General features: G+C 40.8%; 1 protein-coding gene across 3 annotated transcripts; it reads right to left on the bottom strand.

Moving 5' to 3' along the window:
* Positions 1 to 1,794: 1,794 nt before the first annotated feature.
* Positions 1,795 to 23,669, bottom strand: dtx2 (deltex 2, E3 ubiquitin ligase). Of its 3 annotated transcripts, XM_044042070.1 has the most exons (10): positions 23,513 to 23,669; positions 23,089 to 23,430; positions 20,129 to 20,717; positions 18,679 to 18,737; positions 10,093 to 10,338; positions 8,688 to 8,755; positions 6,100 to 6,270; positions 4,712 to 4,873; positions 4,516 to 4,605; positions 1,795 to 3,788 (listed from the first exon to the last, which is right to left on the bottom strand). In XM_044042070.1, exons 2-10 carry the CDS (start codon positions 23,399 to 23,401, stop codon positions 3,543 to 3,545), a joined length of 1,944 nt encoding a protein of 647 aa, XP_043898005.1. In that variant the 5' UTR covers positions 23,402 to 23,430; positions 23,513 to 23,669; the 3' UTR covers positions 1,795 to 3,542. The 3 variants fall into 3 exon arrangements, with proteins under 3 accessions (XP_043898005.1, XP_043898004.1, XP_043898006.1); XM_044042069.1 differs by having other exon boundaries at positions 23,089 to 23,669; XM_044042071.1 differs by lacking the exon at positions 10,093 to 10,338 and having other exon boundaries at positions 23,089 to 23,668.
* Positions 23,670 to 27,138: the final 3,469 nt, after the last annotated feature.

The raw sequence follows: 27,138 nt of genomic DNA, 5'->3' as shown, positions 1-27,138 counted from the left end.
CGAATTGAGCTGCTGTTGCTCCAAAACTCAGTAGCCAATCAGAAGACAGCTTCCCAAGCAAACAAAAATCCACGGTGCAAAGAACACTTCAGGGAGCGCAATGTTTTGTCCCTTTTACCCATGAAGTTGTGCACTATGTCTCTTTGATTTCTGGCTCTAACAACAAAAAGACAATTAAGACCGTCAGTGTTTGGTCCTGCTTTTCTTTCTCTTTTTAATAACTACAAAGTTATTTTTCTCCTGTTTGTTTACTAATGCACTGTTTCTTTGATCACTTCTGTACTGTAACCTTTTTTGCAAAAAAGATAGTTTAAAACTCAAAAAAAAAGAAGAAAACTTCAGGGAGCACAAAGAACAAATGTGTTTTCAAACAATAAAATAGTATATTTTTGAATGATTTAATCAATATTGTTTTTGCTTCTGAAAAAGTGTTGTTTGAAAATATTGACAAATCTAATTCCATAAATTTGGACGACACACTATACTAAGATATTTTTAAGTGATTTTGGACAACACACTATATACTATGACGTTTTTAAGTGATTTTGGACGACATACGATACAATGACTTTTTTAAGTGATTTTGGACGACATACTATACTATGACGTTTTAAGTGATTTTGTATGGAATTAGATTTGTGTCAATATTTTCAAACAACACTTTTCACGAAACAAGCAACACTTTTTCAGAAGCAAAAAAATTATTGATTTAATCATTCAAAAATATACTATTTTATTGTTTGAAAATGCATTTGTTGTTTGAGCTCCCTAACTTGTTGTTTGCGATTCCTAACTTGTTCTTTGCGCCGTGGATTTTTGTTTGCTTGGGAAGCTGTCTGCTGATTGGCTACTGAGTTTTGGAGCGACAGCTCAATGCCCCGGAAGTAGTCACGGGCTTGACGCTGTCCGTCTGGAACTCGTTCCCCAAGTTTCTCCGTCGACATCATGGATGTAAATAGTTGTAAGTATCTAACGTTTGTTAAAGATAATCTGACAAACGTTGAATACTTACAATTATTTACATCCATGATGTCGACGGAGAAAACTTGGGGAACGAGTTCCAGACGGACAGCGACTCCAAGCCCGTGACGACTTCCGGCGAATTGAGCTGCTGTTGCTCCAAAACTCAGTAGCCAATCAGAAGACAGCTTCCCAAACAAACAAAAATCCACGGTGCAAAGAACACTTCAGGGAGCGCAATGTTTTGTCCCTTTTACCCATGAAGTTGTGCACTATGTCTCTTTGATTTCTGGCTCTAACAACAAAAAGACAATTAAGACAATTAAATAGTTTAAAACTCAAAAAAAAAAAAAGAAGAAAACTTCAGGGAGCACAAAGAACAAATGTGTTTTCAAACAATAAAATGATATATTTTTGAATGATTTAATCAATATTGTTTTTGCTTCTGAAAAAGTGTTGTTTGAAAATATTGACACAAATCTAATTCCATAATTTTGGACGACACACTATACTAAGATATTTTTAAGTGATTTTGGACGACACACTATATACTATGACGTTTTTAAGTGATTTTGGACGACATACTACTATGACATTTTTACCTCTTTGATGTGATGAACTGCATGTGTGTGTGTGACTGAGTCAGTGATGCAGGTGTGTGTTCAGGTGAAGCTGATGATGGTCCCAGTATAAAAGGTCAGTTTCTCTGAGTTTCTCTCTTTATTTTGTGTTTCTGTTTCCGTGGAGTGAACACTTGTACCAAACTCAAGACAAAATTTCCTGAAAGACGAGGACAAAAAGCACAGACAACCCCCCCAAAACATGAGATTAAAGTAGATTTAATTAAGTTTATTTCTTTATTGCAGACGTTTATTTTCCAGTTTTGCTCGTATACATGTCAGGACTCAGTGGAGCAGAGTGATGCATCGTCGTCGATGAGAGAGCGTTTTCCTCGCCGTGGCTTCACGTGTCTTGTTTAATCAAGACGGAGTTCCACGACCGTGATTGTCACACTGTGAAAAATGTCCTTTTTTGTCCTTTTTCTGTCGTTCAAACTGAGCTAAAAAAACAAAACGAAACAAAAACCTTCTCAACAAACGTGACATTTGATGTGAATAAAAACAGACGCAGAGGAAAAAAACGTGTTAAACATTGGGGAAAAAAATATACAACCAGACATTTATGGATTCATGTGACCTGTTGTTTTTTTTTTAACATAATAGGATTTATTCACGTATTTTATTTACATCAGTAAAAGTGTTGCCCCTTTTCATCAAATGCACTAATATATCGTGACTGCTACTAAGATTTCAGTGTTTTTTGTTGTTCTTTTTTCCGCAGAGACATTTAATTGCATAACCTCCCAATTTGAGTTTTTAAAATTCATGTTTTTTTTTTGTGGCTGTGGGAACAAAAAATCAGTGAGTTTACAAACACGTGACTCTAGATGTGCTGAAAACCAGCCCAGGACAGGGAGTGAAATCATGGCTAAAACCTCAGGAAACACATTTTAACCACTTAAGAAAAGTCTGCGATATTTTATTTTGCTGTGAAACGGCAAAGTTTGTAAGTTGCATACAGTCTCGCACCAAACCCCATTGAAGAAATCAGCAATTTTAGCTTGTGGAGCGACAAACATGAACAGCAAAACAAAACATCACAGATTTTAACCACTTAACAAAACACTCACTTAATAAAATAAACATCGACTTAAGTGAAGATTATATTTGCTGCTTTATTTTGACAGAAAACTGACGTTCTGTAAACAACTCTCTCTCCCACACCAAAGCCCATAGAGAAAATCAATTGATTTTACATCACAGCATGACAGCAGATGTTGACTCACTGATGCCCCCATCAAGATGTCCACATGCGTTATTCTGTGACTTCTGTGTTTGAAATGCTTCCTTTAACATTTACCAAAGTGAAGAAGACGAGCGCAGCCTTGCAGCTATTGCGTGGCTGTGAGCTTAAATCGCTGATTTTGTCAATGGGCTTTGGTGCAGGGGAGACAAACTTCAGTGCCCTGGTCAAAAAAAAAAGAAATCGTAGACTTAAGCCGACATATTTTATATATCTATGGTCCTTATTGGGAGCCATGTTTCACTTGTCCTCAGCTGTTTCTCCTCACAGGAAGTGCTTAGAGCGTAATGTAGACACGCTCCACACTACAAACAAAAACATGAACTATCCCTTTAAACGGACTTTACTGGGAAAAACCACACACCTCGGCTAAAATGCATCGTCACAACTAAAGTGCTTGATGAGATTTTTTTTTTTAAGCCTCGGACAAAAAGCTGCTGTCGTCGTGGCAACAGGTCCGGAGGATCCAGACGACCACGAGTTAATGGAGGGAGATTAAAAAAAATAGAAAAGAAGGAAAAACAAGAAACACGATCTCCGGTTGGAGTCCGTGTTCCTGGAGCGCGTGATGAGACGGAATGTGGCGACGCCTCCTCCTCCTCGCGAGAACCTCCTCAAACGCGCCGTCGCAGTCGGTGAAGATCTGAGCAGACGCTGATGGTGAAGAACACGAGGAAGAAGTTTAAGTCAATGGTGAAACGCGGAGGTGACGCTGCGATCTAACTGCTGCAGGCGCCACCTGCAGGCCGGAGGCAGTCCTCCGTCACGCCCTGAGACGCCAGCTCAGAGAGGACATTGTCCAGGTAGTTGGGGTCCGGGTAGCCGTGGCCCGACAGGTTGGACATCATCTCCGTCTTGTGGTGGATGCCGTTCCACACCACGGTGTCGGGCTCTCCTGTGGTGCTGGACGTTCCCACGGTGAAGATGAGGCGACGCATCCACGCCACCTTCAGCAGCTCCAGCACCTGAGACGCAGACGGAGAGGACGAGGATGAGGACGAGGAAACGTAATAAATGAATCCAATTTTCCACAGTGAGTGAACGACGGGGGATTTACTTCTACGAGTTTTCAGCAGCGGGGAAATGAGACGCTGAGTCGCCGTGGCAACAAAACAAATAGTGAAAATTTACATCCTGAGCTTCAACTAAGGGTCAAAGGTTATGTTTGATCATTTAAAGGCGTTTTCTCCCCATGATTTAAACCCAAAACAAAGGTCGACATGACAACGAGTGACTCAATGCATTCAATGAACCTCGTTAAATGAAAGGGTGGTTTCACCCACTAAATTAAATTAAATTAAATTAAATTAAATTAAATTAAATTAAATTAAATTTATATATTAGATTCAGGAAGTGACTTCATCTCTGCAAATCAATAAACTGTTATATATTTTTACCACAAGGTATTTGTCAGTAAGTCATTAAAGAAGCATAAAAATACACTTAAAGTGCTATATTTTGTGAAATATTGATCAGTTTTTAACATTTTAACATGGTCTAATAATACAATAATAGTAACCATGGCAACTGCGGATTTAGGCGACACATGGACCAAACTTGAACCTCCTCCCGCTCTCGCTTTTTTACGTTGTCGACAAGAAAACCGCGGTGTGTGAACATGAGGACGCAGACGTCACTATGACAACAACTCTGTTTAAAGAGATGGAGAAAAAAAAAAAACCTGACGCTGACCTTCCTGCCTTTGTCGTTGTCCGGGAGGAAACAGAAGCGTGGGAAACCTCGACAGGTGAACGGCTGTCCTGGGTTTGGATGCTCTGGACCCTGACGACGGAGGACGACACAAACAAAAACAAAAGACCAACTGGTGAAGAAGTTTAATACTTCACATCAGCCGCGACAACAATCTAATAAGAGTTTTCAGCGTTACCTGTATTCCAGGAGGGATGCTGTAGATGATCTGGATGGTGCCGCAGTCCGGGTGGCCGGGCAGCGACTGCCCGATGCTGTAAATCTCCATCTTGCCCTTGGGCTGAGTTCCCGTCTTCTCTCCGTAGATTGTCTTACACGACGGACACTGCAGGCTGCCGTCCTGAGGACAGACGGACACACAGACACAGAGAGAGAAACGAATCAATACAAAGCAAGTCAACGTTAATTTTTTTTCCTTCTTCCCTCCATCACAAACGCGCCGTAACTGACCTGTGCTCGACAAGTATTCTAAAATTAAACAGACTGTGCCTTTAAAAGCTGCCGCAGGCAGCATATCAATATCATAAGTGATCAATAATCCCATAATAACGTTTAATCCTGACGTAAAATCAAGTGATCTGAGAACTTCTTCTGAGCGATCACAGTACAGTTCATGAAGAGAGTGGGAAACAGCGCCTCCTGTTGGCTGTACTGCAGAGCAACTGCACGTAATTTGTCATGATCGTGACGATCTCGCCGCGGGATCATTTTGTACATTTTGTGACACGATGGCGGCGTAACTTAGCGCACTGTCGCTGTATTTCTTTTCCCCATCAACCAAAGACGACAGCTTTCTTCTCTGCAGACGTTTCCACAAGAGATAAAAGTGACGTACAGTGGAGTCTGGACGCCGACAAGTACGTGACGTCATTTTGAGAGAATCTCGATGCCAATTGGCCGCCGCGTCCGCGCAGTTAGAGAGATTTTAACACGAGCATCAGACGCAATTTGTGCGATAGATGCCATTCCAAGGTCGCCTTTCCAGCAGTGAAAATCTGCCTTCAGACAAAGAAATCTAACAAAATAAAGAGAGGAAAGTCAAAGAATCGGACAACTAACGCAGTAAAATGTGTCGCATGTGAAATGCGATTGTCTGTCCGTGTTCATGTGGTGGGAGGAGCTAAAAAAAGAGAGCATCAATTCACTAAACAACCTGAACTCTCAATGTTTTCACCTCAGCGTTAAGTCAATTCTCTCAGGAATAAATGACCAAGATATATTTTCTTTACCTGATGTTTTAAAAAGGGTCGACTGCAATCTTTTAGCTCACTTTTAACTGCAAATAAAAAAAGAAATCAACTATCTAGGCAACAACAAGACCACTAATCTGTAAGATAATGAAGCACAGAACGACGACGGAGGAAACAGCCATCAGTTCTAAATTGATATTGCTCATAAAAGAGTGATTTTTGTCGTCATAATGTGTTGTTTCCTGAGTTAATCTGAGTCATACGCCTCCCGATAAAAAAAACAAGGAAGAAAAGACTGTAAGCACACGGGCGGCTAATGAGAATCTAAACGAACAAACGTCATTAAAAAACAGGAGCTGCATTCGGCGTGAAGCACCTTTGTGCCGTTGTTGTACATGGCCAGCATGCAGAGCATGTGCAGGGTGTGTCCACATTTGATGAACTTCCCCACGGCGTCGGGCGGGATGCTCTGGCCTCCGTCCTCTGTGGCGGACGGCGCCTCGTAGCCGGATGGATTGGACAGTTGATCCATGCAGATAATGCAGTCCTGCAGAGGAGACAGGAAATGGTGTGTTTATCGTGTCTCAGTTGCAAAATCCTTTTGTTCTTTCATTTTAGGGCCTCGTGCAACAACTACAGAGCTCTTTCAGCACTTAACCAGACAGACTGAATATATCTGACCCTTATACTGCCCCCTGGTGTTTTCCACAAGTAAGGAAACATTGTTCCACACCTTAACCCTTAAAAGCACGTAAAATAAACAAGATACTACGAGTTAATAAGTGTTAGCATCCAGATTCACAGCTTCCTGGTCTGTAATTAAGGGGAAACTTAAGGGAAAGTTAACGTACAACGACAGTGCCTCCTTGTACGCTCACTTAGTACATATTCGTCATCATCCAACATTTTTAAATCATTGATAACTACTTTCTTGCCTCTAATGATCTTAAAAAGTGAGTTTCCACAACAAAGAAAAGGTTTTGTTTGAGGGTTTTAGGTCAGGGCTGAGCGGTTTTGAAGAAATATCGAATCGACTGGCATTCGGATTGCAATATGAGAGGGGGTGGTACTCGTTTTCATTTGAATGACATATTTAAAATGATGACTTGCGTGATATTTGTGCAGATCTGTGAGAAACAGCTGCGTTTTCTTCATTCTGTAGAATATGATGTGTACAGATCAGGACAGTATTTAATCTAGAATTATAAATTTTTCACACATTTTGGCTTAAAGAAATATTGCGCCTCCTGCCATTTGAAGATCCCAGTTCAGCCCGTGTTGCGACTTTGATAACATTGTGATTAATTGTGTCATATCTTCATCCACAAACCAAATTTTTTGAATTCTAAATTCTCATTTCTCGCCTCAAACAACCCGAGAACTGCATCCCGTGGCGTAAAAAAAGCTTTTATTTCAAGTTTTTAACTTTGACAGTGACAGTGGGTTTTCTTTGGTTATGATCGTGGGTATTTTGCGTGTGTTTATGTAGTTCATCCTCCCTGCCAGAGGGAGGTGCTGCTACGGTTGTGTTGATGTTTGCAGGTGGTGAGTGGAGATGCTGATTGGCCAGGAGCTGATCAGGCCGGCTTTAAAAGGACGCCTGCTGGAGACGTTGCTCTCTCTGCCTTTGACCATGCTGACCTGCGTCGCTACGTGTAGTTTTTGATTGGTGTCGCGTGTGAGTCTTTGTTAAAAATGTGTAAACAAATAAACCGTGTTATTTAGTGCAGTCCTGGTAGGTAGGGGTGAGTAGCCATTTTGTTAGGGAGGCAGGTAAGATTCCTGTATTTTCTTCTGTTATTATTTTTTGGATTGTAGGGATGTCACGATGACTTGATTTGCGGTATATTAATCGTAACGTTTCCTCAATACCGTCAGAAAAGATTATGCCGGACACCCGGAACCATATACTAGGTAGTTCAGCGCAACTCAGACGGAATGAAAACAAAGTTACAAAACCGCGTGTTACTGCTTTGTGTTGCTTTGTTTTTGTTCCGTGTGAGTTGCAGAAAAGAGCCGTTCCTGATTGTTAAAGTATGGCAGAGGAAGTTACTCCCTCTAACAAAGGAAAGGAGGAAAAACGTGTCATGTGTTTGGTCATCTGCAGAATAAGCACCCGGCTCTGTACGCCCGAGTAAAGGTAAACGCACAGTAACTGGGTTAAATTGTGTTAACAATGTTCAACTACAAATTATGTACGACGAGCGTTTCAACTTTCAGTGTAACGTGACGAGTTATGCGGCCTTCACTTGGCGTTACGTTATACGTCATGTGACGTCCGTTTCATTTATTACACATTTATTTTGGTCATTGTAATTTAAACATGAAATAAACAAACCACAATAGTAGATACATGATATGAAAACGATTAAAATAAACTTCAACGTTTGGTATAGATGACAATTGTTGCCTTAAATAATTTAAACATTTCCCCTGGGGGATTATTAATTGTTCCTACATAATAGTGTAGTGTATTTGCTATTTTGTCATGTTGGCATCAAAAGATATAAATAAATGAAACTTAAGACCTTTAAGCAGTGTTCATAATTTAAGCAGGGTTAGTAATAATCGTGATAATTGTAATATCGTGATTCATTCTCTGACAATCTATAATAGTGACATCATCAGTCACTATTAAGTTCGTTTTTTCTATTTTATTTTGTTTGTTTTGCTCACCCTGAAGTTAAACTGCCATGTGTTTAAAAATAAATTTGTGTTGGACTGCAACTTTGGTCGTCTTGGTCTCTGGGAGTTGGGGGGAATAAAGAGAGAGCACGTTTGTGTTCCGCTCAGGTTACCCATATGCCGGGGCGTAACCCTTTACTGACATGTTCATTCTGGGATACACAAGTTACCACCTGATGCATATTTGGTAAAATAGACAGCGCGAGAAAACTTCCAGGTGTGAGAACTTGCTGATCTGTATGAACACTGAGAAACTTCTGTGAGTGACGCTGCATTTACCTCATCAGAGACGCCCGTCACCACCTCCATGTAGCGCTGAATCACCTCCTCAGGTCTCTGAGCCGAGGCTGAAACAGAGACAAGGCAGAAAACACAGACAAAAACACATCAATGAGCTGATTGGACAACAAATACGTCTGTGTTGCAAGTCGCCGCACTGACCTCTGAGGTGAAATATCAGGTTATTAACATAAATAAGTCTAATACTGTCTTGTATTGTGACACTTTTTGTGATCAAACATCCAAAAATGAGAGAGAAAATGGCTGAGGTACACATATAGAGACAATGTTGATGAATTATGACACACACACACACTGTCACATTCTCTCACAAACATGTTTATCATGTCTGTTCAGGGGAGGAAAGAAATGTATCACCCGATTTTTAAACAATGAGGGAAAAAAGCAAATGATTATCGGCTCCGTTTACAGAGTTAAACACGTTTTTCATGTCTGACAGTTAGAGTGAAGGTCCTGACATTTTAATACAGCAATGACGAGATGGAAACAAATGATAAAATGAAGCTCATGATGCAAATGAGTGAAGTGAAGCCTCTTTATTGATGGACTCAAGTCACATAACAATTATTTATTATCTATGTGCTTCTTTTCCGGGTTAGTAGACAGGTTCTTTTGGTTTGTAAAACATTGGGAAAGGTCGATTTGTGTGGCGAACCAGAGCAAACTGATTATTATTACATTTGATATCATAAAAAAGACAAGAAAAAGAGGCATTTTCAGTGATTCCAGGATAAATTGTCAGATTTCTGGCTTCAATTTAAAAGATTATTCGACTAATAGCTGCAGCGGCACATGCTAGAAGTTACTTCCTCTACACTGGGAGTAAAGTTTCTAGTTGCTGTTGCTCATTATGATTTAATGACTTTAAGATGATCGAAGTGGTGAGAAATCAAACTAAAGTCTATCATAACATGTCTGAGATTTAGTGTTTCAGCTTCATATTTCCTCCATTTTTTATCTTTCCATTAGTTTGTTAAGCAAATTTATTTTTTTAAATATTCTAACACTAGGTTTACTGTAATCCACATTTTGTACCTTTTCCTCTCATAAAACGGACACGGAGACACAGAAACGAGTATAGAGACGTAGTTAATAATGACGGCAGTGAGTGGAGTGAAAGTATTGGAGGAGGAGGGAGCAGCACAAAGGTCAGCAGTGGCTGAGTGTCAGAAGAAGTTAAAAAAGTGGGTTGAAAGTCTATGCTCTCGACCGTACGGCAGCACGTCGTTCAGCAACAGTGTGGCGGTGTGAGCGCACGCCGCGGACACATGAAAGACAAATGGCATGAGATGACGGAGGATGAAATGTTCCTGAAGCTTTGTGGTAGTGAAGAAAAAGAGGTGGAAGAAGGGGGCAGGTGGCGTGGTGAGATGGTGGTAGCTACCTCTCCTGTGCTGCCTCTTTGTTCTCCTAACTGAACTGCTGCTGCTGCTGCTGCTGTGGCTGCTGTGGGGTTTGCTGGGTCTGCTGGCTGAGGGGAGGAGAGGAGGAAGAGAGAGAGGAGCAGGCGGCTGCTGCTGCTGATGATGATGATGTGGCTGCTGCTGCTGCTGCTGCTGCTGCTGAGGGAGGGGGGCAGCGGTGAAGTGCACGCCGAGTCCCACTGCTGACATCAAAATGGAGGCCATGCCTGGAGTGGGGTAGGGTGGGACGGGGGTCAGGTTTTAGAAGCAGGAAAAAGGACGGGAGGTAGGGGGAAGGGGAGGCGGGGGCAAGGTGGAAGAAGGTGAGGGTTGAGAGCAAGTGGAGATATGCAAGAGTAAAAATAAAGAAACAAACAAATCAAAGAGAAATGAGAAATGTAGCAGCAGCGGATGTTTCTCGAAAAGCAGCAACAACCCGATCAAGACCGCTCACGTGAAAACCACACAGATATCGCTTATAATGCTGGGTATTGCCGCTCATTTCCTTTCACACCTGTGGTCATTTTAAAGTGACCAATTAACCTAATCCCCATATTTGGACTGTGGAAGCCAGAGTACCTGGCGAAACTCACGCACACACAGGGACAACATGAAAACTCCATGCAGAAGAAAGCCTTGTTCTAAACAGGGATTGAACCCAGGTTGTCTCACTGCAAAGGCAAGAGCACTAACCACTACACCAATCATGTTGCCTAGCACGGGGGACAGACGTTCTTAAATATTTCAACAGTCTTTGACGTTTTCTGAAGTCATGGGTTCTATTATTGAAAGACTTCCAAATTGTATGAAAAAGCATGCAAGGACATATAGCTCATGTGGTTTACGGAAGGACTGGACTTTCTATGATGAGGGGTTTGAATCTTACATGTAGTGAATGTTTAAGTGAAACACTGGAAATTTTACAGCTGAGCTTGGCACTGCAACCCCTGCAACCCTCCAGTGGAAGACAAAGCGGTAGATGATTGATGGACTGTGGGAGGAAGCCAGAGAACCTGGAGAAAAGCCACGCACACACGGGGAGAACATGAAAAACTCCATGCACACAGATACTCGTTCAAACTGGGTCTCGTACCGGGGTCTTCTCATTTCAAAGGCAAGAGCACTAACCACTAGACCAACCACATTGCGCAGCAGAGGGGACAGACGTTTTTATATATTTCAACAATCTGATGTTTTTTTGAAGTCGTGGGTTCTATTATTGAAAGACTTCCAAATTGGATGAAAAACTATGCAAAGGCAAATAGCTCACATGGTTCAGACATGGACTGGCATTCCTATGGTCAGGGGTTCGAATCTTACACGAAGTGAATGTTTAAGTGGAAATTTACTAGTGTATTTCATGTTTTGAGTATACTGCGCCTATCACCCTATGACAGCCGAGCTTGTCACAGAACCGCCCTGCAACCCTCCAGTGGAGGACAAAGTGGTAGATGATTGATGGACTGTGGCAGGAAGCCACAGAACCCAGAGAAAAGCCACACACACGGAGAACATGAAAAACTCCACAAAGACCCCTGTTCCAACTGGGTCTCGAACCCCGGTCATCTTGTTTGAAAGGTGTGAGCACTAACCACTACACCATCCATGTCGTCCATCTTGGGGCACAGACATTCTTAAATATTTCATCAGTCTGACATTTTTTTGAAGTCATGGGTTCTATTATTGAAAGACTTCCAAATTGTGTAAAAAAAAAAGCATACACAGACAAATAGCTCATGTGGTTCACACATGGACTGGTGTTTCTATGGTCAGGGGTTCGAAACTTACATGAAGTGAATGTTTAAGTGGAAATTTACCTGATTAATGTATTTCACGTTTTGAGTGTACTGCGCCTATCACCCTATGACAGTTGAGCTTGGCACAGCACCGCCTGCACCCTCCAGTGGAGGACAAAGTGGTAGATGATTGATGGACTGTGGGAGAAAGCCAGAGAACCCGGAGAAAAGCCACACACACACACGGTGAGAACATGAAAAACTCCACAAAGATGCTTGTTCCAACTGGGTCTAAAACCGAGAAGTTCTTGTTTCAAAGGCAAGAGCACTAACCACTACACCAAACATGCGGTCAAAGACAAAAGACAGACATCGTTAAATATTTCATCAGTCTGAGGTCTGTGAAGTCATGGGTAATCGATTATTGAAATTCCTCCACGAGGATATATAGCTCACATGGTTTAGTCAAAGGCTAGAGTTCCTGAGATCAGGGGTTCGAATCTGAGATCAGGGGTTCGAATCTTAGATCAAGCAACTTTTTAAGCACAATATTCAACGCAGAGAGTGAATAGGTTTGAGACAACGTGAGGAAGAGTGTGGACAGTTAGCTCAGCTGGTTAGAGAGCAGCCTTTCAATCCTGACGTTGAGGGTTCAATTACCTTATACTTCAAGGTTTAAGGTTCCACAGCCAAAGTGAAGAGTGAAAAACGCCCGGAGCTTATCCAACTCTCGGAAGGGTTCGTGGCGTGGTGGATTTGTCCGCAACCGCAAGGTTGTGCCAGTCCGGCCGTGGCTGGTTCAAATCCAGCACGCTCCGAAAGCCTGGCCCCGGCGCCGGGGCCAAGCTACGCGCGCTCCCACTGCCATTGTAGTAGTGGGGGGTTGGGGCTGGGCTGTGCTCCCCCGGCTTCCCACACAGATAAAACCAGGGGGTTATGCCATTTTATTTCACATATTTTCCCAAAGAAATCCCCAAAAAAAACATAAAAACACAAAAAAAATTGACAGGGGTCCACTCTCTGGACTGTTGACCACACAGTTGGGGTACCGCTGTCCAGTAACTGCTGCTTAAAATTGATAAACACATGAATTAGACTTCTGTGTGATTAATGTGTGCACATGATCTGTTCCATTGTTAACAGGGGAAAAATATGGAGGAGTCAAAGTGGCAAAATTCAATCAATAAATACACCATTAACTAATGACTCAAATGTGGCAAATTAATTCAAATTGGAATGAAATACATATATTTCTTATTAAATGTGGCATTAATTCATTCAAATACCAATTCATTTGATGTAAAATAAACAGAATGACTTGACTTTTGAATTAATTATTTCATGGTTCTGTGTTGCAGTGCATCATGAAATAATTCATTAAATGATCAAGTAATTATGTTTTTTTTTTTACATCAAATGAATTGGTATTTTAATGAATGAATGGCACATTTAATAAGACAGTTATGTATTTCATTCCAATTTTAATGAATGAATTTGAGTCAATATTTGACGGTGTATTTATTGATTTAATGTTGGCACTTTCACTAATCCAAAGAAAACTAGACTTTACTTGTCAGAGTTTCAATGCCTCAACCAGTCACACAGTTTGTGGTCCAGACACTGACTCTCACTCATAACATGGCTGCCAGCAGGGACAGAAGGACAGAGACCTTAGGCTGTCCCTGCTGTCAGCCATGTTATCAGGCAGAGCAAGTGTGTGGGTTTGAGGGTGCTTCATGGACAAAGTGAGCGTTGATGATGTGTACGAGCAGACTTGAGAAAAGCCCAAACTATCCCTTTAACTGCAGCTGTTAGTCTGTGTTTAATATAAATGTGGGAGTGGCTGAAACATTAATGAAGTAGTGAACAATAATGGTATTTATAAGGTGCAGTGACCTAAACATAGATGAAACATGGAAGTGTTTGAATAAAGAAGGTTTATTACAGTATGGATTGAATTTGTCCAAAATGAGTGTTTATGAAAAACATGTCTTAACATCCCAACATTGAAGAGCTACAAAGAGATACAGTTGAGTTTGACTGGCTGAAGCATGAAAAAGCAGCAAACAAGTGACTCTGGTTTTCATTAAAGTCACCTGTTAACAATGAAAAATGCAGACACATTAAACAGAGGCTCTGTTGACAAGTGCTGTTAACGTCGGCCTGACACGATGAAATCACAGGTGAAAAAGTCATCGTTTGGCCCTGAAAATGTGATAAAAGTAGCAAAAATTATTGAGTTTGAATGATTTCTTTGTTCTCTGGAGCAAAGAAACCAGAAAATGTTCACATTTAAGAAGCTGTAAAATCAGAAAGCTTAATTTAATACTTTAAAATATAATAGTTTTAGCCCTAGTTTGTTCAGAGAAAAAGATGTTGTTTGTTTACAACTAACATCGAAATGCCAGGATGCATATTATCGGTACATGGGATATCTGCAAACAAGGCGAAATCTACCAATATGACTGCAATAGCAGACTGAAAAAGCTTCTACCTCCTTTACTTCTATGCTCGCGTCCCTGCAGCTATTTTTTTCTGCTTATTTATTTTGCACAATAAAGATATTTCATTTCTACTCTGCTGTGACATAAGTATGAAAAATAGTCTGTTAATTTCAAATATAAACTCATTCTTAACAATTGTAATGGTATATTTGGACAGTTTTTGTTGACATACTATTTACGACATACTATACTAAGACACTTTTAGACTTTTTTTTTTTACTTTTTGTTGACATTATATTAGTAAATGTTTTGACAGTTTATATTTAGACAGCTTTTGACAGTATGACATCATACTATATATTGACATATTTAAAACTAGTTAACTTTTTTGAAAACACACACGTACATGGTTAGACGGTGATCGTGTGTTTGCTGTGGAACAGTGACGCCAAATTAGCGGCAGCTACCCTGCCCCCTACTGGCCAGACTAGATACTCATTCTTAACAGTCTTAATGGACTATTGACATTTTTTATTGCGTACATTCTTTGACATTTTGGACAGTTTTTTTGATGACATGTGTGGAAAATTTATATTTGAACGTTTCTGATATATTATACTAAGAAAGTTCCTATTTGGACAGTTTTGACGACAAACTATCGCATTGATGGTTAGACGATGATCGTGTTTGGTGCGGAGCAGTGACGTCACATTAGCAGTAGCAGGTGTAATCTGAGCACCTGTGAGCGGATCGCTCAAGTCGGATGTTAACAGCAGGTGAGAACAGAACATCAACACAGAGTCTAAGAAATGTGCGGATCATTTTTAAACAGCAGTTACCACGTTTGTCCGCGCTGCTCCTCGTCCTGCTGCCGTTCCGGTCTCCGCTTGGAAAAAGCTCCGGAAATGGAACATTCCAAATAGATCGACACAGAGGGGAGGAGTGGAATGTACCAAGTCACGGAAACTACACAAAGGCTTTTAAATCAGTGTTTCTTTGTACAGGAGCAGCACCACCTGTAAAAAAAACGTTCATGTCCTCGCTGGACAAATAAAAGAAAAATGGCAGCTGAAATTAATGTTATTTAAAAGCATTTTTACGAAAACAGAAAAAAAAACAAACCAACCCCTTTAGGAAATGCTGCCACCTGCTGCACTGCATGTGTTTTCCTCCCTCATCTTATAAAAGCTGCCTAAATTATCCCGTTTTAGCTTTTTATCTTAAAAGGATCAACAATAAATGTTGTGACAATGAATTGATATTTTTCTTTGTTTTTTTGTCGACATACGATACATTTAGGGCATTTTGCCAGTCTATATTCTAATAGTTTAGTTTTTGTTGACATATTATACTACGACATTTTTGTCAGCTTATATTGGGACAGTTTTTGTTTACATACTATACTAGGACAACTTTTGGACATTTTTGACAGCTTACATTTGGACAGTTTTAGTCGACATACTGTCCTAGAAAACCTTTTACACAATATTGTGATTTCCAGCTCAGTTCCTACAGTCAGGGGAAAATACACTTTGTACAAATAAGTGTTACACTAACATTAAGCTCAAAAAATGTACCATGACATTTTTTATTTCACTTCCATTAAAGCATCGTATATGTCGTCCAAAATCACCCAAAAAAGTCATAGTATAGTATGCCGTCCAAAATCACCCAAAAAACTAATGCTGCAAATTTAATTAAATTTGAATCTTTCTAACCAATTGCATCACTAAAAAAATAATGTTTACATTTAAAAGTAGTTAAATTAATTAACATTTCATTAAATATGACCATATAGTGCAACTTTGCAGGGCAGTCATCGGTGATAATTCAAACTCTTAACATGTTTAGTTTCAAAATATCCAAAGTAATAGCCAACTCTTTTGATAATCGAAAGCTTCTTGAATGTGAATATTTTGAAGAAAGAAATTATTAAAACTGAATGATTTTGTTTTGTGGACAAAACAAGACATTTGAGAAAATCATTATTTCCAGGCTAGGGAAGCATCTAACTACATTGAGTTTTTGCCCTGACAGTAACTAACAAGTTGCCCAGCAGAGGGTGCTGTGAGCGCAGCTTGACCTCCATCTATGCCCTCGTGCCCATACCCAGAATAAGACAACAGTGAGATAATGTTTTTTACGGTGAGGGTGGATAACAAAAACAAAGCAAAGCCTCCTCCTGAGCGAACACCAAACGACACCAAACCCAAGATCTTCAACACAAGTCTGCACACTCAGCAGTTAGCTGTTAGCTTCACTGGAGCAGAACACAGCCACAAGAAGACCAGAACACTGTGGCCATATGGGGGGACGCACATGGTCAGCAAGAATCCTCAGACGTGGCTGTGGCATTTAAACCATGATTGAGTGATATTGAAGTGGGTAATATTTCAGCGGGCCAAGAAAACGTCCATTCCCCTCACGATTAATCCACCACCGACAATCTGGACTGTTGACATAAAGTAGGTCCGGTCCAAGCTGCCGGAGCCAGACACTGAGATGACCATCTGCAGCCTCAGCAAAAAACAATCCACGTTTTTTAAAGGACCGGGGAGAGTTTTCCCGTCTTCATCTGTCCACTTCTGTTGAGCCTGCAACAGCCTCAGGTTTCATGTTCTGTGGTCATCATCGCCGTCGTCAAGGTGGTTATCGGAGTTACTTTAACTCTGGCCGTAAGGATTTATTTTGATTTTATGGCTGTAGAATTATCAAAAATGTTCAATGAGTGAGTTCTTCTGGCCCTTGTTCCAAGATAACCTTCACTTCTGGCAGTTATTCAAACATTTAGGAATTGCAGTACTGAGAAATTAACATCACAAACGTCTGATGTGCTAGTGAATCTTGGTTCGTTTCCGCTAAAGTCCTGAGGTTCTATCGTAATGACAAGTATATGGGCGCAAAGATCTGTTTCTCTGCTTTCCAGAATCCATCCATCTATCTATCTTCTTCTGCTTTATCCTCCACATGTTGGTCAAGCAGGGTTGCTGTGGCAACTGTGGCATAGGATGAAAGCCTGGACACATCACCAGTCCACAGTTTTGGAATTTTCTAGATAACACAAGCGGTCTAGGAGTTACGGTGATGAAAAGTCGGCGATGACAGGACGGAAACAGAAGGGTTAGCCTTTCCTGTCGGCTCTAAACAGACGTGACAGTTGTGTTCCGAACTTCTGACCTCTGTGGACAGAGCTGCTGCTTACTGGCCGTGTGTGTGTGTGTGTGTGAAAACCTCAGCAGCACAAATAAGTTTTTCTTTCCCCTTTTTTTCCCCTCTTTTATCTATAAATAAAAAAAAATATATAAATAATCTTGATTTATCTTTTTATTTGACTGATAAGTAAACATAATGAAATTATATTTGAAACTATTGAGTTGAGCGAGATTGGACGCACACCCACTATTTATTTATTTATTAATATTAAGAGTTTTGCAGCACCACTGTATTGGGCTTTTGGAACTCGAGGAGAACATATTTAGAAGAGAGGGTGGAGCTGGGGAGGGAGGTCACTGTGAGTGACATCCACTGTCAATCACACCATAGGTACGCCCTAAGGCAGGCCTCTCAAACTCGAATGCATCTCGTCTGGCTCATGAAGTGAAAGAAGTCAAACTTTCTAGGGAAAAAAGTTGTTTTTGAGATGGAATCAGATAAAGTTCACAATAAAAAAAAAACATTTATGAAGCAAAATGAACCTATAAATATCAAAAACGGACAGAAGTAACTTGATATTTAGTGGGGGGCTGTGAGTTTGAGACATCTGGCCTGAGGCGTTTCCTGTTTTATTGCTTATTTGACTCTAAACGGGACAGAAATGTACAAAATGGCAGCCATTCTTTAATAAAGAAGACCTGAAATTATTGATTGAGACCATAAATGTTGACTGATGTTAAAAAAATCAAGTGAAAAATAGACGTATTTGGTCACAGACATTCAAGAGAATGCAAGTTGTAGAAACTTCTGCATTGGTTTCAATTTACGGACCCAGAGACTTTACCCGCGAGTGACTCACTACAAGTAGAAAAATGTCTCTTTGTACAATTCATTTATTTACAGCAGTTTTTCAACTTTCTCCAAGTGCCGCCGTTTTATTTTCAAATGTTAAGTCAACCTAAAAACTGGGTTTTGTTGTTTTATGGTGAATGAAATCCTCTCTGATTTCATGACAAGACTCCTCGCTACTCTCAGTTTTATGTTGTTTTTATGGGTTTTTTTTACGTTTGATTAGTGTTTAGGGCGCGTTCTGTTTTTAGTTCTGACACGCACGACAAATGCAGACGAGCGAGCACCGCGTGAAGCACAAACTTTGTAGGAGATATAAAAAAAATACCCTGTGTGGTGCAGCAGAAGAGAGACAAACTGGACGGACTCTTAGATGTTGGTTTACCTGCCAGTGCAGAGCTGACACTTGTGGATCCATTCAGCGGCACAGAGATGGAGGGAACACTGAAGGGAAAGAAGGAGAAAAGAGAGCCACAGTTAGTCAGTAAAACAGTAAAGAAGACGTGGAGTGGTTTTCTCCCAGGATCTCTACAGACTTAATTAGGAGATTTGCTCAGGAGATAAAGCAAATTAGCTTTCTATCATTTTAATAACTGACAGCTAAAACAGGCCGTCCCGCTCCAGTTCAGCACCACAAGCCCCACCCCGACGGTTTCTACACTTTCATACAGTAAAAACCTTTGTTACTGTTGGTGAAGATAATAAGTTATTGTTGTGTGTGTGTGTGTGTCGTCGGATAATCCGGGAAAGCCGCACATAAGAGAAAAGGATGAAATCACATTTAAAATAAGACAGAAATTCTTCTGTGGCCGAAAAAAGATCACAACTCCAAACAGATAAGAGGACACGGTGAAACAATGGGAGGAAACATGTCCCTGATAAAATGAGGACGTCCTGGCGTCCACAGGAAGCAGAGCAGTTCATCCCCTGATAATCTTCACGCAATATTGACAAAAAAAAATGTGTGGAGGAAGAAGAAGTGCAACGATCAAGCTCTCCTATTAGCTTTTGATATTTTAGTATAAAAATGACAAATTTAAAACTGATAGTTGTCATTTACCTTTTATACAGATAAAATTTGTGCAGAACATGCAATATGTATGTATTTCTTTTAAATAAAATATATACATTTACACAAATTTTTAGTGTAGCATGTTTAACGACATCTGATTTCATCACATTTTTAAAACAATATATGGTATGTCGATAATATCACGTCCTTATTATCATTCATGCTATTATCGATGGCAACACTGAGTAAAAAGTAAAAGTGGAATACGAGTGCAGCAATCACAACAAGATCAGGACAGAATGTGCTCCACAAGCTTTTTACAGCGTTACTTGTTTCCAGTGGTTGAGACAAGACTAAATATTGAAGAATAGAGAGAAAATGGTGAAAGTAAGAATTTTTTTTTTGTGCCATTTCAAAGAGGAAAGGCAGCTGGAGGTGATACAGACAAAGCGTCTGGGCCAAAATCAACATACCACTGCAGTGCTGCAGTTTTAGGGGGGTTTTTTTGCTTCTGAATTCCAGTTTTACAAGATAGATCAAGGTGGACACAGACAGGAAAGACAAAGGGAAAGGGGGAAGGGAGGATCAGCACCCATGACGTGTGTTGGATGGATATTTTGGCCTCGACACAACCGAAAGATAAATGTAAAAAAAATGATAAGTAAATAGAGCCCGTGAATAATTGATAGTTATAATCAATGACTGGTTGACTAACGAAATACTTTTATCCTATTTGTCCACACAGAACTGGTGTTTTGAAGAATTGAAACTCCTGACCACAACAGCCCTTCTCTACCGTGTTACTCTAACATCAGATACCAACCTTAACCCGTTCGTGCTGGCAGAGCTGGTCAGAAGTGGAGCAGACAGTTGACTTCCAGACGCTGGTGGAGGCCAGGGGCTGCCCCAAGACATCCCCCCGACAGAGAGGGGTCTCCTCGGGTACGGCGAGTAGACAGAGGTGGGGTGAGCGGCCGCAGCTCGCCCTGTCCCCTGCAGGCTCGGCCTGTTCAGACTCCCAGACGAAAAGGAATGTCGCGAGCGGCTCGGCATCGGTCCCGTGCTGCTGTGGCTCAGACACTGCTGGCAGGAGCACGCGGGGCCCGAGGGGATGGCCGGCGGGCCGTTGGAGGCCAGCGGGTACGGGAGGTTACACTGGCGCCGCACCTGCCTCCTGAAGCCCGTGGCTTTGTTCACTTGGGTCAGAGATGTGAGGTCCACTATGTAATTGTATCCGTGCGGGCCCAGGTCCGCGGTGCCTTGCCGGGCCTGGTAACTGTGCTCCAAAAGGATCGAGGTGCGAGTCTCATACGGAGTCCATCCTCCTTCGTCGTTGAGCCACTCCCAGTAAACGCCACTGCCGAGGCCCGAGGACTGGGCAAACAGGGACCGACGCACTGACCGCGTCTTTCCTGAAATTAAACATAAGAGATGATTTTCAATGAAAACAGTGAATGCAGTGAATCACTATGTAGCTGAAAACCTATTTTAGCCTCACTCTTCTGATGAATTTTAAACTCAATCTGTAGATGTTATTGTGGCGTAGTGGTTAGTGCTCTTGCCTTCGCAGCAAGAAGACCCAGGTTCACTACCTGGTCAAAACAAGGGCCTTTCTGCATGGAGTTTGCATGTTCTCCAAAAACAAGCCCATTTGGGGATTGATAGGTGTGTTCCTGTGATAGACTAACAACCTGTCCAGGGTGTGAGCCCACCTTTTGCCCTATGTCAACTGTATTGGCACCAGCGCCCCTCATGTGGAGATAAAAGCAGCAGAAGAAGGATGGATGTTATTTTTGATTTTCGAGAGCTTTCAAAGACTTGCACACAAATATGTCAACACAGGTCTCGTTCAAAAAAGTGTTTTTCAAGAAAAAGCCAGTTTTGAGGCAGACATCTTTTGTAGCAGGACGTGACTGATCACATTTATGACGGCTCTGTTCATTTCACAGACATCAGGACAGTGTGAAAGTGAACCAGCAGGCACCTTGAAACTGCGGAAGCTAAATGCAACTCAGCCATTGTTAATTTGATTATTAACGCCTGTGAATTTCCAACTGGGACCTGTCAAAATGTGTGCCAGGAAAAAAGGTCATACTGCCAAATTAATTCACCTGCAGCACCTGAAACCTTATTAACACTTAAATTAAGGGACGTTTTCATCTCACCTTGGATTTGACTAAACACTAACCTGCTTTATTTTTAATATAATTGCACTCTTCTGTTTTTTTATGGTCTTAATTACTTTCTATCACCTTCTATTTGTTATTTGAGTCATGTTAAGCACACAGAAACTGTATATTATCATCATTATTATGAAAACAATCTCAGTTTTAGGCAAAACCATAAAGTGGGAGGAAACGTAACATAATCCTTCCTTTGATAACAGTTACATTACATGTCATACAGCAGACACTTTTATCCAAAGTGACATACAATCTGCCAGTGGTGGAGTTGAACTTGCGACCATGAAGTCTCTGCACACAGGGTCTTAACCACAGGCGGTCTTAACCACTGAGCCACTCCACCACTAGTTCTTCTCTACTGGTAGAAAATTCCATTGTTTGGCTCATGTTCCTGCTTTATGTGTGTGGTTTTACGTCAATTATAGAGCACTGACACTGCGACACACCAGTTAACAGCTGTTTATCACCGTTAGTACACGTTGGACCCACATTCAAACAAGTTAAGATCAGTCACATGAGCTAATACAACCAAAACAGGCCACTAATGATGTTACAGGCGATTTCAGAGAGTTGTTTAAATAAAAAGCGGAGAATTAAGAAATCCAGGATTACAGAGAGTTTGACCAAAACCCTACAGATCAAGTCATGTTTAAGTGATTCAAATACATGTGCATTCATGGCGTTCTACACCAGAACATCGGGCAGGTTCAAGATTAAAGCAAATTATTGTCATTGTGGAGCATCTGTGACATCAACAGAGGTGCATTTCAAATCCCAAAGCATAAAAGAACAAAGGATGAGAAGAATAACTAAAAAAGGTCTTAAAAAAAGGTAAACAATACAAGAGAAAAGCACAAAAATAATAACCAAAAACAAAATAATCATAGATTAAGTGCAAATAAAATTGAAAGAGTTAGCGTTTTTGCCCTTTCCTATATTTACATGACATATTCACAAACACCACGGATGACATTCACATGCAGATATGAATAAACAAATCCACAGCGTTGGTGGCAACTAAAGCCCATTTAAGCTCTAAATAATGTATTATAAAATAGCAGTTATTACCATTGAGAAGATAAGGTTTTAAACAGGACAAACAAAAGCTCTGTGGTATATTTAATGAAGGCAAATTAAAACATAACAGGCCTAAAATGCAAAACAACATGGATTAAGTAAGAGTTTGAGGTGCAAGCCACACTGACTGACAGATAAACCCTTGAGGAAGAATTAAACCCGGCTTTTAGTCCGGTTTGGAGCAGGTTTATGCATAGAATAAATCTCCATGGCAACTTTTGTGTCATTGCTTTCATGAAGCCGAGGCTCGGTTTAAGTAAACTAGGATGAATGAAAAAGATACAGGCTTAATCCGCACAAACACGACCTCAGAGTTACTGTGTAACCGCATGACTTCACCCTGAGCTCGGCTAATCTCAGGCAGCAACTATGTAAACAAGAACCAAAACAACAGGACTCCTGGATGCTAATGCTAAGTGGCTAGCACCAGAAGCCAACAGGGCCCGGAATATTTACAAGGTTTAATAACACATCAGTAAATACACATGACTGAATGTGTAATAAATGTGTAGTAGAAGGTCACCTGTGTCCTGTCGAAACTGCTTCAGGCTCGGTATGTCAATAAGATAAGGCGACAGGCTAGGGTCAGATTGTCCGAGGCAGATGCTCGTGGAGCCGGGTCCCCCTCCTCCTCTCGGGCCCCGCGGTGACAAACACCGCTCGATGTAGGCGCTCACCTGGCCGCTGTACGGCCGCCAGAATCCCAGGTCGTCCTGCCATTCCCACACTGCGATCATGGGCTGCGACTGTCCCACGGACCCGGAGGGCGACGCGGACACAGAGGGTCCGTTTCTGGAGCCGTTCACCCGGGCACAGGAGCCGGACACAATCGCCATGTTCGCTAGCTTCACGAGCTAACAACTCGCTGTGGTTAGCGGGGGGAGAAAGTGTCAGTTATGGCTAGCTCGGCTCGTTGAAATGCTGCATATTTTCTTTTTTGAATTTACCTAAACACCTTCGAAGAAGCCAACAGGTGAAAAATGAAATAATAAACAGCGCGGGGACACTTTTAAGTGCATGTTGACAAAGCTGATGCGTTCAAAGGGACAACGTAACGTTAGCTCCGTGACATGACAGACTGCTGCTGCCTTCACGGGCCGTGCGGAACATTGACAATCGAATCAAGAACAATGGATAGGATTATTTTTAATATTTTATGTGTCGTGTGAAACCTTATGGAAATGCAGGCGCGTTGGATGCGAGGGTTCTTCGAATACAGTAAAAAATAAAAATAAAATAATCACTTCTACAGTTGAATTAAATCACTTGTTTCCATTTTGTGGTGGTTTAAGGTCCTTCTTTGCCTTGGAAACATTAGATCTGTACGACATTAAATACAACGAAAAAGAAAAACAAAACAGGAAAAAAACTGAAACAATGTCATTTAAATAAATGCTTGCGCTCGTCAAACAGTTCAATTTGAGTAAATTACAAGACGCACCTGAAGGTGTCCTGAACATTTTTTCTCTGGTTCTTTATTCACACCCTGCAGAGATAATCAGAGCTGCTGCAACCAACTGGCGAGGAAGAGGTACTACATAAACAGTCATTTCAAAGAATAAACATGTCACAGACATGACGGACAATATAGATACTTGTACAAAGTGAACATTTCCCACACACAAACTTCACTCTTATAGTATTACACTAGGACAAACGGATGTTGTGTAACAGAATGTACAAGTATACAAAGTTTTTTTTTAACAAAGATTTTTATACACGTTTACATTTTAAAATGTACACTTTTAGTTGAGGAAGTGAGCAGAGCAGGAGAGTAGAGAAAATGCAGTGACACAAGTATTGCAGACATGACTAAAGATATGTGTACATTGTGCTTCATATGTTTTATTCATGTTCTATGTCAAAGCCAAACTGGTCTGTCTCAACCAAAAAGTTTTTTTAAATGAAATACCCAACTAATTTAAAAATACTTTGCATGATACAGTCTACATGTGCACAACCTCTATGTAAATACAAGCATACAGTCATATCTCCATCAATTAAGCTAATTAGAAGCCAATATTTGAATCATTTTACAATCATACCGTCCCAAATAAATAACCAAATACATTGACTAGGTTGCAAAGCTTTGTTTATATATGATCTTAAAAGGCCAGGTAAATTAAAGTAAACACCATGACATCCAATCTTTAGTACACAATATCACCTCATTAAAAACATAACACATTTTGAAATATTTAAAACACACATTTAAAACACCATTTTTAAAACATGTCACAAATGCCATCCCTCTCTTGTCCTCGTTGTCCCCACAAATGACATTTAGTCTTTGTCTCTGAATAATTGTCTGAAGCACAGTCCCCTTTGAAAAATGCCCCTCAGATAACTACTGTTATGATTTGGCGTAGTATACATAAGTGCCTGGACTTGACCAGCCCTTATTACACTCCTAAATTATTAGTCATAATAGCCAGAGTGTGTAACCCGTGCGGCAGTGGCGGCGTTTATAAAGTGTATATATAATGTACAGACTCAGCAGAAATCACACTGTGTCCACACTGAAGCAAAGTGGACGTGTTAAATACTGAAGACGACAATAAACTCTTCTGATGGAGGATATTGGATTCAGGCGGAGGAGGCAGTTCATTAAATTCACATTAAAATTAATAGAAGTGAATGCCAGTTTGTTTGGGATTATTATTATTATTCCAGCACTTTGTTTAAACTATAAACAGACAGTGAATTAACTAATGGCACTTTTCCACCAGTTGGGTTGATATTATCTTCCATGACTTTGTAGCTCCTCACCGTGGGCAGAGTAGTCATAGCAACAGCTGTGTGAAACTGCAACAGGGTTTTTATACGCGACAAACAGAAACTAGTGACTTGTAAAGCATTTGGAACCACAAGTAGAATTTGGAGCCACAAGTAGAATTTGGAACCACAAGTAGAATTTGGAGCCACAAGTAGAATTTGGAGCCACAAGTAGAATTTGGAGCCACAAGTAGAATTTGGAGCCACAAAACTATGTAGAATTTGAAACTAGGTAGAATTTAAAACTATAAATTACATAAATTATAAAGAGCCTGAGACTGACTGGCAGCACTGGGCTGGCGTTCCAGCATTGACGTTGCAGTGACTCAGCATTGCTTGCACCTCCAACTCCTGATTCCTCACCTCCATTTCCTTAATGTGAAGGCTCAATCTGAGCTCCTCGGCCAACATCCCCAGCAAAATGGTAGGAGCAGTGGGAGTGGGTGGCTCCGTCAGCTTTCTCAGCGTCTTCTGTTGTGTGGAAAGCAAAAACCACTCACCCCAAAACAGCGATACAAACCCAAGTGAAAGACCAAAATACACAAAATAGCCTTCAATAGAAAAGCTAACTTCCCTATCCACAAATAAATAGTAAAAGAAAACACAGGAATTTTACCTGCCACCCTTGAATAAAACAGGAGAAAAAAGAGTTCCTAATCAAAATGGCTACTCACCCCTACCTACCAGGACTGCACTAAATAATATAGTTTCTTTGTTGACAAACTTTTTAAACAAAGATTCACACTTGACACCGCTCAAAAAGCGACACGTCACAACGCAGGTCAGCATGGTCAAAGGCAAAGAGGGAGACACCTTCAGCAGGTGTCCTTTTAAACCGGCCTGATCAGCTCCTGGCCAATCAGCATCTCCACTCACCACCTGCAAACATCAACACAGCAGGAGCAGCACCTCCCTCTGGCAGGGAGGATGAACTACATAAACACAATTATACACATGATCATGACACACTAGATAAAAACTCTGATCCACGACGTGAAACTTCATGATTCAGACGACCTGGACACTTCTAAAACATGCAGGGCAGTTAGTCCAGGACCAGGACCAGGACTGAAAACCGTGCATGTTTCATCTTGTGAGGAATGTGAAGAAAGGAATCTGAGTTTCTGCCGGCGTTAAAACCTGCAGCAGGTGAGCACAGGTAGAACAGAAAAGTCTTTATTGACACGTCATTGCCTCTGATTCAGATGCTTCACTGTCATCATGCTGGGGTCAGAGGGTGAGTCACTGGATCAGGATCAGGATTAGAATCTGGATTATTGTGAGGTTTTTCCACATGCAAGGAACTAAAGTTTTGGTTCATAAATCTGTGAGTAGGACAAACTAAGTGGGCAAGATGAAGCAAATCATAAGTTTATCTGAATCATAACCAGGATTAGGATTAGATTTACTATTTGGTTTTTCCATACACAAGGAATTCTTACTTTATTTTGGTTTAAAATCAAGTTAAATTCAGGTATGACATCAGGGTCAGGAACAGAATCAAGGGAAGTTGCTTTTGTATTTTGGTGCAAATCAAAAATGGAAAATAGACAAAATATAGAAGAAAATGTGAAAGATGAAGCAAATTCAATCAAAGGAGCAACCAAAAAAACAGCTAAACAATAATAATTCTAACAAAAAACAGTAGCAAAAGCTGAATAAATACAAATTTACTTCATGTTGGCTTAGTTTGGGTGATAAACGACAGTTAACATCGATAAAGTTTCATCATTTCTTTGCTCTGGATTCTTTTTTACCTCATATATGATATGAAATATGTGCAGTATGGTCACAATAA

Source organism: Solea senegalensis, linkage group LG13, assembly GCF_019176455.1.
Source record: "Solea senegalensis isolate Sse05_10M linkage group LG13, IFAPA_SoseM_1, whole genome shotgun sequence".
Classification (NCBI taxonomy): domain Eukaryota; kingdom Metazoa; phylum Chordata; class Actinopteri; order Pleuronectiformes; family Soleidae; genus Solea; species Solea senegalensis.
Note: the sequence above shows the minus strand (reverse complement) of the source record. Positions and strands in the feature narration are given on the sequence as shown.

Coding starts and splice junctions, on each gene's coding strand:
- dtx2 (XM_044042069.1), bottom strand. CDS start 23,401: ATGGCGATTGTGTCCGGCTCCTGTGCCCGGGTGAACGGCTCCAGAAAC. Junction 6,271..8,687: donor TGACGGGCGTCTCTGATGAG/GTAAATGCAGCG, acceptor TCTCCTCTGCAG/GACTGCATTATCTGCATGGA. Junction 4,606..4,711: donor GCATCCCTCCTGGAATACAG/GTAACGCTGAAA, acceptor CTCCGTCGTCAG/GGTCCAGAGCATCCAAACCC.